The sequence below is a fragment of the Ambystoma mexicanum genome, chromosome 1q, assembly GCF_040938575.1.
Source record: "Ambystoma mexicanum isolate Mex_15411 chromosome 1q, UKY_AmexF1_1, whole genome shotgun sequence".
In the NCBI taxonomy this organism is placed as follows: Eukaryota; Metazoa; Chordata; class Amphibia; order Caudata; family Ambystomatidae; genus Ambystoma; species Ambystoma mexicanum.
In genome coordinates, this window is record NC_090922.1 from 1,042,361,192 (window position 1) to 1,042,374,847 (window position 13,656).

At 43.2% G+C, this 13,656-nt stretch overlaps 1 protein-coding gene across 6 annotated transcripts in view; it reads right to left on the reverse strand.

Annotated features, from left to right (window-relative positions):
- Positions 1 to 13,656, reverse strand: part of SH3GLB1 (SH3 domain containing GRB2 like, endophilin B1) — a 479,029-nt gene that overhangs the window by 448,617 nt on the left and 16,756 nt on the right. For all 6 annotated transcript variants that reach the window (XM_069641731.1, XM_069641728.1, XM_069641732.1 and 3 more), the window contains exon 2: positions 9,627 to 9,768. In XM_069641731.1, the coding sequence (XP_069497832.1) occupies positions 9,627 to 9,768 (142 nt within the window). The remainder of the gene's footprint in view (positions 1 to 9,626; positions 9,769 to 13,656) is intronic.

Genomic DNA, 13,656 nt, shown 5'->3' on the forward strand with positions numbered 1-13,656 from the left:
CCTCGAAAACAGTGTACGCGATTTGGTCATAATATATATTTCAGATGTCACCCGATAACGTCCCCGAGATGACACATGGACTTGATCTGAGATCACCCTGCAAAACAGTGAATATAATGTTGCTTTCAAAAGTAGTTTGCTTTGCAATTTTTCCTTTCTATTCTGCATTAGGGAGGAAGTGTAATGTTGAAACCAAAATCAGAATTGAAACAGTGCAGGGTAACATACATTACAGTTTCAAAGTATATCCTTTGTAGGATTTAGATTCCTTGCTAGAATGAAAGTACGCATACCTCATACTCTGGACCTGTTGCAAAGGAGAAAGTGATTGTAGTCGAAGTTCCAGCATCCCCCTTCAACATAGTACTTGTTTTAATACGGATTAAAAAGCAAAATGAAACTAAAAAAAATAAAATAAAAAAAAGATGCAGATGATGGTACATAGAGAGAGACAGACACCGATACATGCCACTTTGTGCAGATAACCCACCATACCATAGATAATAAGTTTCAATATGTTGAAATTCCAAACATAACACGTGCATTTATTGTTCATTCACATATAAAGGACTAGTACAATATAATTACTTGATAGGCGAGTGAGGTTGATGTTGACTCCGGAAAAGTAATTGATGCAAAATCTTGCTCCTTCATTTTGAGTAAATTGCCATAAAAAAGTACAATTAAAAAGGTAAATTATTATTCGAAATGTGGCCACATCTAACGCTCTAAAATATCACTTTGTGCAAGTCGGTAGCGCTCACCATTGTGATACTAGACGTGTCGGTGGTTTCGTCACTGGTGAGGGTCTGTGCTTCATCAGTGTGCTCCACGTAAAGAAAGACATGTCAACCAAAAACATTATGCAACTTTTAAAGTGCACTATAGAAATTTTTACCAAGGGTCATATTTCACTGATTTATTACAGGGCCCTGAAAGCGGGGATAAAGTATACTAGAAACATTTTTAAATTTCATGTGATTCTGGTAACTATGGAAACTTGAGTAATACAACATTGATGGAAATAAACACTGAAAACTCTAAACCGTTCATGAAGTTACCTTTTCAATGCACCATTTTAAATAAATCGAGAGATCATACAGAATACATATTTATACAGATCACTGTCCTACATACCAACATACATAAACTCATCGTCCACTACTCACCTGACCCAGCGTGTGCCAAAATGGAGTCACAATTGCATTTGGAAGCAAGTTACAAAGAATTCTGGGTCAAAGCTTTGTTGTGTACTTTTGATTGTTCGTACATATTGTTGGTAAAGTGCAGGCTGCAGACACGGAATCGATTGGCCCTCACATCTCTCAAGACAGCCTGCGCTCTACTTTCAATCTCGTCCACTGGAAAATTGCAATTTGTAATCCATCTTCTTATTAAATCAATATCCTTCTGAGGGTCTGGCAGAGAGTCTCCCAGGAACCTCCTTTGTTATCTGCATATTTCATGTAACTTTGGGTCCCACCCTAAATTACTAGGGTAATCCAGACGTGGACCCCTTGCTCACTATTCTTAGAGAGGCACAGCTACACCCTACTGATGAGGTTCAACCAGACCGAAACACGTGTCTGGGGTTGCTGTTGGTACTCTTGTTCAGAGGAGAATTGCCTAGCATTTCGGTGCTGGACTGCCCCAGGGCAGGACAAAGACTGATAGGTTTGGGATATGTCTTCTCTGTGAAAGATAGTGAGCTAAAGACTCTGGGTAAGGCTCTTGTAACCAGGACTCATGTCTGGCAGAGAGTCTCCCAGAACCCCCCCCCTTGTTATCTGCTCCTTTAAATAAAGAAAACCTGTGTAACCTAGTCGAATTTACACAGCGATAACTTACAGAATTGTTATACCACAAAAACGTATTACTCGCACATTGAATGAACTTTCAGGCATCAAAAGAAAACATGCTTTCAAACATGGACCATGAAACATTCGATTCTATTACAATGCACAGTGATGCAATGTGCTACTTACCGAGATCAAAATACATGAAACATTCAATAGTGGTGAAGCCTTTGAGATAAATGAACATTAGGTAGAAAAATCGATAGAAACCTTCAGAGCAGAGATCGATGAACATAGAGAAGCAAATAGGTGACCTACCCTTACTTGGGCGAACAAATGAGCCAATTCAGCAAGCAGGGGAACAGGTGGCCGTGGAACAGATATCCACCAACGGGTAGATCTATGACGATAAACCTTGTAGATCTCAGAGATGTTCTCCTGGTAAATGTCAAGGTGTTTATAAAGGATTAGAAAAGTGGGCGTGTATATGAATGTGTGACATGTTCATTGACACCCACTCAGCCTCGATGCAATTATTTCACATCTGCCATACCCACGCACCCACCCACCCAACCCTGCTGCGAGCGCACTGGCATGGGCCTGCTTGTACTGTCTATAGGGCAGTCGGGCCAGGGTTGAACCACAAATGGAAAATGCTTGTGTGGGTCATGTCTTTTAATGAAAGTGGCCAACTTTTTTGAGCCATGTGGGCCAGTTTGATGTGTTACTTCAATATCCTGCTAGTAGTAGTAGTGTTGCTGAATATATATTTTTTAAAATGCACAATTTGCATCACCTTTTCATCAAAATACTCACCTTTGGGTAATATTCAAACGGTGTCCAAAAATGAATGAATAGCAACTTCAAACTGTGTGCCAAGTTTTCATTGGTGCCCGAGACAAACGTATGGCCCAGTACAACCTTGTTCATAGGTGCCAACTGCCATTGATACTAGGGAGAAAGGAAGGATGGGGACGAGGTGAGCGCAAACGTCCCAGAACACTAATCAAGGGACAAAAACATAAGTTGATTGCAAGGACGGGGTCTTGAAGAGGGGTCTGGCCTGGCCATGCGGACAACGGATATCACAGAATATGGGAGGCATTCTTTGAGGATAGTCGCAGCCACATCAACATGGCGTGGATGCATGGGGACACAAGTAGTCAACAAGATGGTAGGTTGGAAATCACAAATGTTCATAAGATGTAGAAGACCAGAGCTAACATAAGTAATATATTTTAACATATACAGAAACCCTACAAATCAGCATGTATCGTGGGACTTTCCTTTGTGGGTAGGACAGGAAAGTGGACCAAAGAGTCAAGAAGCAAACTACCACTTAAAAACACGATCACATCCTGGTGGGATCAGCCTATTCTGACCAAAAGTGTTTCCACAAAAATCGAACACACCCATCAGTAAATGGTATGGAATCATTCCATACAGGGACTTTAAACATACTAGCAACAAGGGAGTGCAAATAGAGCTTTAGGAGAGCAAGGGTCTTTTGGGTGAACCCGAGTGGTCCTGGACCCACTCCGGTGTGGCGGCATGGGCCTGGAAGGAAGCTGCCAGGTAGTGCAAGAATGCTTACCAGACAGGATGTAGGTCCCCAAAACATGGACCTGAGAGCCCACAATGGGGGCAGTTAGTGAGCAAAGGAGGGCCAGTTCCCGTTTCACAGTCCAAGTGCCCAAAAAGTACAGAACTATGATGACGCTGCACACCTGTTGATTTGTGACAAACCCAGTAATCTTGTTTGGTTTATTATGGTTATGTTTAATAAAAACCACAGAGTTTATTGCCAACACAAATACAAAGTCTGCATAATTTTGTATGATGCATAATGTTTATTTTCAATGCTACACAGAGGCTAGCTATTCAACAGCTTGTGGCACCTTGAGCATCCACACTCACCCAGCTGCCTTGCGACAGATGGTCTTAGGTGCGAACTGCCATGGATACTGGGGAGGGAAGGGGTGGATGACTTTAACAGGCGAGTCTGGAAACACTGGATCTGGGGAGGACATGTGAACAATGGTCACTGTGCAGCAGATCCCTTTGAGGTGCACATGGTGTTTGGCAACTTGAGTGTTCCCACCCTCCTTGGGAGTGCACAGAGGTGTGAACTGCCATCAATACTGGATGGGGGATGAATGGGCATGAGGCGAGCGCAAAAGGGCACCAAGCATTCTTTCATGACCCTCATGGACGATTGAGCGTGTTCTTGACTCACTGAAAAATTCAAACAACTATTTGTATATGCTCATTTGTATTCTAATTAGTGATGTTGATGGCACAAAATTGTATACTTGTGGTTGCAGCATAGTGTGTGAAAATCCCCTGTACCGTCTGCAGTCACTGGGGAATTTGGCGCAATGGCTCAAACGACATAGGCAGGTGTTACTCATCGAATGTGGAGTCCAAGCCTCCCATAAAGCCACCATGTAAATGAATGGTAGGCAACCAGCCTGTACCAGTTGTGAAAGAGAAACATTTTAATTGAATGAACCAGAAAAGTACCACCTTACTCAAAAATGCATCCTAAATTCTATGGCATAGTTGCCCTTAGAAAAGTAACTTTCTGAAAAAAAGGACTTGGGCTTTGAAGTATCGACAAATTACAAAAGTGAACACCCATTCAAGCCAGCACGGTTTGGGCCATAGAGAAATATTGCTTTTTAGTTGAAAGTGAAAGGCACGTAAACGATGAACACTCCGACTTGCAATTAGCGAGAGAAGGTTATTAAATTCGCCTACTAATTCATTCATCAGTGATCGGTCGAAGTTAGGACAATGTAGGAGAACATGAAATGTTAGTCGTCTCTGTGGTCAAAATCACATCTTGAGTACACTTACTTGTTACTTTGATGATTGTGAGGGCGAATTGTTGCGAAGTTCGTGCATAAGCACCATCATAATCCTCAACACGTACCTTGTGAGGCAGGCTGCCCTGAAGTCATGCAGCTCGGCAACGCATAGCAGTGGTGTGTCTTCTTCGGCTGTAGGCCGAGCATCCAGAGTTTTCTTGGCAGCAGCAGTTCTCCACCTCGGTTGGCATGACCTTCCAACGATTGCAGGTACACCAGGTGGAAACGTCTTCCATGCGACTAGGCTCAGGCTCATGCTCCGGTGATTCATCTTCCCAACTATCGTCCTCTTCCCCATCGCTTCCTCTTCTTTCCCTTTCCATTAGTTCCTTTTCGGATAACTCAGGTTTGTACTGGTAGGGCTGTATTGTTGCCATTATATGACAAATATTTAAATAAAACACAAGTACCAAGTTAAATCAGTTCTGCTACTGTAAGTAGCAGTTTGCGAGGCTTCGTACTATGAAAATAGCTGAACAGAGCAGAAACGAGTTACAGGCTTTCGAAACTAAATGCAGTGAAACAATTGAAAAAGCAATGTTATCTGCTCAGAAAGGGTCTGCCTATACTTGTTGAGTAAAGAAGCGTCCTGGCATTTCCATGGAGACACGTCAATAGATTGCGCACAGACACGTGATGTGCATTGGCATTGTGAAAAGGGGCGGAAGATTCTAGTGATGTCAGTTTGAGGGGCGGGCGATCTGTATTCTTGCCACGAGGGCACTTTAACTGGACACGACCAACCCGTTGTTTTCTCATATGTAAAAGTGAGAAAAGGTTTGATGCATAGGAAAGATCAGGTACAGTGTCCTAAAAAATACATGCCTGAACAATCGGGACAATAAAATGTTTGAGCGAACTTCCCCTTTAATGTCAAGGGTGCATGATCGCTAAATACTATGCCTGACAATCCAAGTCCCCTAATATTTGCAATAGCAGTAATGCTTACAGTGGCAAACAGACAATTTTTCCAGGTTTTGTGACCAACGCAATATGTGCCAATAGGTTTTGCTCAACCTGAACCTGATTGCCTGGCTGGGACACTAGACGTGCATCCCAACAATAGGTTGGGTATCAATGAGTCCCTCAAAGAAATGAATTGGCGACATAGAGAAAGGACTCCATCAGAAAGCAGGACAGGACCTGTGCCACGTCAACAAAATAAAAAACCAACCAGGGCTCACAGGTACGTATCACACACCATGTCGAAGGAAGATAGCCGTAGGCACGGCCACCCACCCGCACTCATCTGCAATCATACGCTACTTGAAGACACAACACCTCTGCTGTCACTCCAAAAATTCGGCCTAGACGGACACAATCATTTTCCTGTACATGAATACTCTCCCAACATCCAACATCCTCACAGCACCCATCCACAAGTCAACTCGACAAGGGTCGCCAACAGGGACTTGGCCACCCCTACCTCCCTTCGTATTGGCTAGAATGCGCGCACACACACACACACACTAAACTGACGAACATGGCATACCACAGACTTCAGTCCTTAGAGGGTGTTCACCTACAGTGCTTTGAGGCCATATCAAATGGAAATAAGCGATATACAAATGTCATATTACACATTCCAATCCTTACAGAAGAGCAGTCCCAGATCGCTCACGCGGTCCTTCCATAATAATGCCCATCAAAAACACTCATTGCAAGAGAGTCCGTAAAATTGGGAGATGGAACACAGATTCATGCAAAGCTATGTGTGTTTCTGCTTGAACATAAACTGGCATACAGGAACTTTGGTTTATTTGGTGAGGACCGAAGACTAATGGAGAGAGAATGAAGAATACACCGAGGGATAGTCAAGCAGTGAAGCAAAACCCATGAAAAGGAGGAGAGCGTAACCAGACTGGACAAACCCTGCTACCCACAGCCAAGTGGACCATTTCTTGCCCAACCTACAGAGTTATTTGAAAATCAAGGTAGTGCACAGGCTTGTAAAGCAGGGCTTGTCCCATCAAAACAAAGGCTATTGAAATCATGCATGGGCACGCCTTGAGCTTCCGTTATGCACTTTTTTAAATTTCAAGAAACAAAGAGTACTGGATAGATTTATGCCAAATTCGTGAGGATAGCTCAGGGGCAACCTGCTCGCCTTTGAAGCAAGACGACACGAAAACCAACAGGTTCGATCCCAGTGTCCGCGCTTAGAAACCTCTAGATATGGAGCACGTTATAAATATCCTATATCATATTAAACCAACAAGCATTTATTTTGGAGCACTTTATGCACAACTTGTTTCTTATTTGGAGAAAATCCGTCCAGATGTTTGATGTGTGCGTGAGCAAATGTTTACTATTTTACAAACATTAATGCCAAAAAAAATGCAAAATGAAAATAAAAATATCACACACCTTTTTACCCTTTTTATCTTTCGAACTAGAACACTGATTTGCATGAGAATTTCCGGTTATAGGGGGCACAAACCAGATAAGGCAATTGAAAAATGTCATTCTGATCCGGCTTACAGTTTAAGAGTCACACATAGAATTTTGATATTTACTATGGATAATAGGTTTCCCTTTTACTAGTATCGCCTTATAATAATATATCACAATTTTAGCATTTTATGTAAGGATTCATTTTAACATAAATTTTAATAGGATTAGAATGAATCAGCTATATTCAATTCTGCATGCATTTATGCCAGTACAAATTTAAATTGTAAATATTTTGTGGCGTTTTAGGCAAAACCAAAATGGTATACGGTTTAATACTACTACAAAAATGGGCCGATGCATTTTCCTTCTGAGTTTCAATCCTAGCATATTGAGCTTTGACAATTACGCCTTGGTTCTGGTTAAAGAACCCAAGAACTGTATACATTCCTTTCAACCTATAATAAAAAGGTGTTGAAATTTAAAGTATTGTGAAAAACCAGAGGGTGTTTCACAACTTAGTCCCCGGGGATCCCTTACTCAGGTGGCCAGGGAAAAGCCATTGCTTTTGGATCCCAACCCTGGGGTGGACAGATGAGGCAGGATCACCTGGGTAGGGGACCTTGGGGAGTGGGGAGAAGCACCTAATGGTGAGACATGGGCCTCATTATAAGTGCGGTGGTCCGTCTTCAAGGACCGTTGCAGATCTGACATTCTGGGTGCAACGGTCCCGGTAGGCTGACATGTCAGAGAAGCACCGGCTCCGTTGGCATTGGTGCCGGTGCTTCCGTGTCCCCATTCCATGGAGTCCTATGGGGCTCCATGGGCATGGGGACTAACATTTTCCGGCGCCCGTCTTCCCAATCCGGCTGGACTTGTAATGTCCCAGTGGCAGCGCAAAGTCTGGTGCTGAAAAAGTGTTACGAGTCCAGCGGCAACCCAGAAGCAGCACTGGCAGGGTTACCGCCGGACTCGTATTGAAGCCCCTGGCAGCCCCCTTTTTCCACAACCAATCTAACCCCTATCTAGTTTATTTAATGGGAAACTACAAATCCCATAATTCCTCCCCACCTTGTCTTGATAAAGTACTGCATCAAGAAAGATGAGGAATGAGGATAGAAGGATTACCTCCCCAGACTTGCATTGGCCCTGTCTCTGTAATGAGTCAGGCACATAGCTCTAATAATGTACACCTGCCACTTATTAAGTCTCCCTGAGAAAATAAAGGTGGCATGCACAGACACACTGAGCGAGGCTGGGTACGTGAAGGAACAGCTCTTTCGAGGATGAAGCGAACCAGGCTGTTGGAGTTGAAATGACCACAGCTGATTCGCAGCAGAGAGGAGAGAAAGCTGGCCAAGTTTCGGGAAGCCGTGAGTGTTCGAAAAGCAGAGCCGAGCGAGCAGAGGAAAGAAATCCCAAGGTGTCAGGAAACGCCCATGTCCCCCCGGGTGAACGGCAGAGTTGGGGAGGAGCAGAGGAGGCATTGGTAACAGCCTTGAACTGCGAAAGAAAGATGAAAGACATTGATTTAGCAAAATCAATGAGTTATTGAGCACAACAAAAGTTTGGCTGATGTTAAAGGCAAAGTGACTGATTTGAAAGGTGAAGATTGCGCGTGTACCGATAAAATGCAAATGAAGAGAGCAATTGTTAAAAGAGAGGACATAAGAGCAGCAGAGTGGTTCTGCGAAAGTCTCTGAAATGTTATGAACTTTTGAAAGATGCTAGAAGCAGAGATCAAAAGGAAAATAAAAGTTAAACAACAAGAAAATGAACTATTGAAATGTGAACACGCAAAGAGGGCAAAAGTAAAATGTAAAGAAATTTGAAAAGGGCCAAGAATGCAAGATCTTCAAGTACCAAGAGACATTGGCACTGCAAGAGAAGTTTGTGAATTGAAGGAATATGGAAAGAGGTCATGCAGAGGTCTATGTAAATTACTTCCAGTTTCTAAAGTCTTCAACAGTGAAAGAGAAAATGTGGAGAAGGGAACCCCAACAAAGAGCAAGACGGGCTCGAGCCCGGCAGAGGGAAGCCTGTACAGAACTGTGAGAAATTAAGAGCATATGAACGGAGTATTGATAACAAGGCACGTGAAGCGTAAGGAAGTGATTGAACCACAAGAGATTGAAAGCCTCAGATTGAGCTGTTGAACTGTACCAGTAAGCCGAAGTGTGCAAGACAAATAGAACTGTGCCATCCACCTATCCTTTCTTTATTAAGAGACTCTCAAGACTCCATGGGGTTGAAGCTGGGGGAAGTGAGTTGGTGCTGTAGCAATTCTGACATTTCTATTTGACACACTATTCCTTTTTGTATTCTCTTAACACATTTGTTTAATCGTCGAGATTACTCCCATTTTAGAGTTAGGGCCAGTTAGGAATTCCACCATCCCAAGCAAATTTGTAAATAAGGTTTTTGAACTAGTATCCACTGGGACTGTGTCACTGCTCGATACCATGCCTCCCTCACAGTTTAAGTGTTTTGTTGGTCCCTTCATCAAAAAGGCATAACACAGAAAGAGCAATGCTGCCAAATCTAATGTGAATTCAAAAACGTGCCTTACTTGGATTAGGTTGTAGTAATACTTCCGTCTGTTTCATGATTTTTTCGGTCCACTGTTTAGTGCAGTCTGCTTTGCTCAGAAGGTTCTCCAAGTGAGCATCCAATTCTGTCTTCTCAGCCTGCCCGAGCTTTTCCTCTGTGAACTGTCAAATTATAGCATGGTACATTTCAACATCGCAAATGAAAACTACAGAAAAACATCTTTTTACAGTGAACTAGCACTTTTTGTACTGTTTGAAGAAAAATAAATCTTCTCGTATGCAGATAATTAAAGTGTCGCAAAAATACAAACTTACGGAACATTTGCAAATGGGCATTATAGTAATGAATAAAATAATGAACAGATTTCAGTTAACCAGACAGGAGGTTTCAATACATACAGATGACATTTTATTGAACATCGATCCTGTTCAATGAGGAGCAGCAACGATATGATTCTCATGTTAAGCTAGTACTACAGTTGGTCATGTTTTGTTTGGTGGGCCTTGACCACAATTCTCATCGCACAGCAATCACCAATTTGAATTCCCCCTGGGACTGCAGAACACACTTTCACAACTTACTGGCATGTAAATCTGTCTTTGAAAGACTAGAACATCTGCTTCATTAACCCTTAGGAAGCATAAAGGGAAGAAGGAAGAAGTTAAGCCAGATGATAAGAGGTGGAAATGCCACCGAAAGAAGAGTATCAGGGCTGCTGAAGACTCATGGCTCCGATATAGTAGTGTCATGCAAGGTGTACACTCAGTCCAAAAGAAGTCAAGAAACCCTGCTATCGGAGGGAGGGTGACACATCCCTACGAGTGGAGAAAAACGTGTGCAAATTGGAACCCGATTTCATACCACCTGACAGCACTAGGCCTCCAGAACAGTTTTTTAGAAGGCCATTCTAAGAAGCTGCTAGGATTGTGTTATGCTCGAAGATTTTAGCAACATTTCAAGACAGAAAAATGCACTGAAATCCTTAGAAAATTGAACAGAAATGTTTGTTTAACTGGAGAATATATATATATATGTTATTGATAGTTTTTTTGTATAGCGCCTATACACAATGTGTTTCAAAGCGAGGAAAGGGAGGGAACAAGGGAAAATACAATTACATTCTTACAAGGCCTTGAGATATTAAAAATGTGAAAAATTACTATCAGATAGTACAAGAGTTGTGACAAAGGTAAGGAGGGGTGTGGGGTGGTAGGAGATGAGACAGACAAGCAACTATCGTACTAGGCCTCACAACATTTCTGGTAGTGCTGGAGGGGGGAGGAACAAACAAGGAGGTAGGGGGGAGGGAAACAAGCAAGGTACTATCGGAATAGGTTAGACGACATTTGAGATAAAGTGCAGAGAATATTGTAAGGGGAAGGTGAGAGGGGAAAAAGAAGGGGATAGGAAGAGAAGACAAACGGTGAGTGTGGTGAAAGTTAAGAGGCAAGCAGGAAGGGTAGAGGGAGCGAAGTACAAAAGGCAGGCAAACGGGCAGGCAGTCAGGGATCACAAGCATAAAGCGGGGGGGGTATGCAAAAATGACAACAGGTTTGCATAAAACACAGCCAGATGTGAAACTAAGTTAAATGCATAAACGCAGACAGATTTGAATAGCAACCAGAATCAGAAGCTAGCTGTGGGTGCAAAACGCAGTTCAATCAGAAGTGCAAACATGGGAGACAAGAGTCAAAAGAGGGTAGAAGCGTGTATAGGAGGGAATAAACCCATAGTTATGGAGGTGTATTATGCATATCCAGATTTCTTAGTAAGGCAGCAGCATCATGTAAATCCAAGTGCAGGGGTGCCAAGAGAATACCACAAGCAGCGTTCTGTAGCAGACAGGGGCCTTCGTCGTGGGCCTTCGTAGTCCTGGCCCGGCTCCCGCCTCCCAGTTGCAGTGATTGGCCTATCAAGGCCAGGCAACCAATGGGAGGGGGGGAAATGAGGCCAGGCAAGGCTGCTCACTTCAAGAAAAAAAAAAAAAAAAAAAGCAGTGCAGCCATCTTAGAAGGCCAAGGAAACAATGAGGCAGTGTGGAAAAGGTAGCAAAGTTCGAAATCACCAGGCACTCGGTTAAAGGCTGGGCTGGGAATTACACAACCTGCAATCCTCAGGCTGCCTACTTTAAAATAGATGAATTCCCAAAATAAAATGATGAAATCTGCGCAACAGGTACGATGCACCGCACAAATACAGTGGCCTTAGCCCAGTAGTGCGCATGCTCAGCAAGATTGTAGGTAGGCAAGCAGAGTGTTACAGGAGCCCTGGCAGCGTGGCTCCTGCAACAATCTGCAGAAGAATGAGAGCTATAAGGCAAGTTTAAACATTTCGCACTTGGAATAAATTGTAACATAGAGTCACTGAGACTACTGCTCACTATGTTCATACAGAACAAAACCCACCTATTAAAGTGACAACCAAAACTACAGAATTGTGCTCAAATGGCCTCAAAAGGGGGCTGTTTGAGCCACAAAAGGTGAATTATTTAAATCCTATGTAAACAAGGAGCGCTTCTTTACTTCCCAAAACGCAGAAGAACATGACGGTTTTGTTTACGTGTATGAATTTCAGAGCACATTGGAAAGTATATAGAGAAGTTACTTCAACCAGGAGAAATCGGTCAAGTTAAAAGCTACAAGCAAGTTATAAAAAAAAGATAAAATCATTCGCCACCTCAGTTCTACACATACGTTAATCACCACTCAATGACGAGTGCAAATTGAATCCTGCTTTAACCCTTTACCCGACATGTCAAGATCTTTTCTGGAGGATACCAGAGACATTATCCAAACAGTGGAAAGCTGTTCTCCCGATATCAGCTCACTAAATACCAACACGCCAGCTAGAGGGTGCGACTGGAGACAGCATGCATGCAACTGAGAGAACCAGCGCACATGTGCTACCAGCAGAATTCACTGTTGCTTTAGTAGAACAAGCTTTGATCTGAAATATCTTTACCTTCGGAAATGAATTATTCTGTCATATCAAAACAATGTTGGAAGTCCTATGAACATTTATATAGCCCTTTTTGTACAAATATCTATCTATATGGCTAATTTTTATAGGGAATTCATTTTCAACCTTACTTTTCCACAACCATTTGCCAGGAGTGATTTAATGATAGCATTTTTGACATCTGGAAAGAAACCCCAACTTGGAATTCACATACAGCTCAAAATGTGGAAATGGCTATTTTGTGTGTGAAGACTAAACATAATTGCAAACAATATAACATTTATCAGGGCACAAAAAGTGCACTAGCCATTGCAGAGTTAACAGAGAGCAAGAAATGGGGACTCACTTCTCATGGCTGACTTGTAGCTTGCAACCTGAAAGGAGTCCGACACCATTTTGCAAACATATGAACAGAAAACTATACTACAACAGTCAATATCCTAAGGTGCAAAATGATCACCTCCCAATAAGCTCTGTTACAGGTGCAGAGGAACTGCACTCAAGTATTGCACAGAAAACGCCAACATGGTAACAGAACTTCACACTGAAAGGGCATAACCACAACGATTTTTCAGACATGCTGCTAAAAGGTTGCCGATTACCAACAGAGAATGTTTATATACAAAGATAGAACAGCAACCAAAAGAATAAACATTACCACGATTCACTGCTTACTCACGCTTTACACTTAAAACAATTGGTACGCAAATATTGAAATCAGATAATCAATAAGACAATGCCTTCTCCACTTTTTGGGCACATAAAGCGGGGGGGTGGAGGGGCAGGGGGCCTATAGAGCGACGGGGAGTGGGCCCAGAGAGCAGGAGGCAGGGAGAGCGAGGGAGGACCCAGAGAGCAGGGGGGGGAGGACCCAGAGAGCAGGGGGGGAGGGGAGGGAGGGCCCAGAGAGCAGGGGGGAGGGAGGGTGGGCCCAGAGAGCTTTAGGGAGGGCCCATAGAGCAGGGGGGAGGGAGGGTGGGCCCATAGAGCAGGGGGGAGGGAGGGAGGGTGGGAGGGTGGGCTCAGAGAGCAGAGGGGAGGGAGGGTGGGCCCAGAGAGCAGAGGGGAGGGAGGGTGGGCCCAGAGAGCAG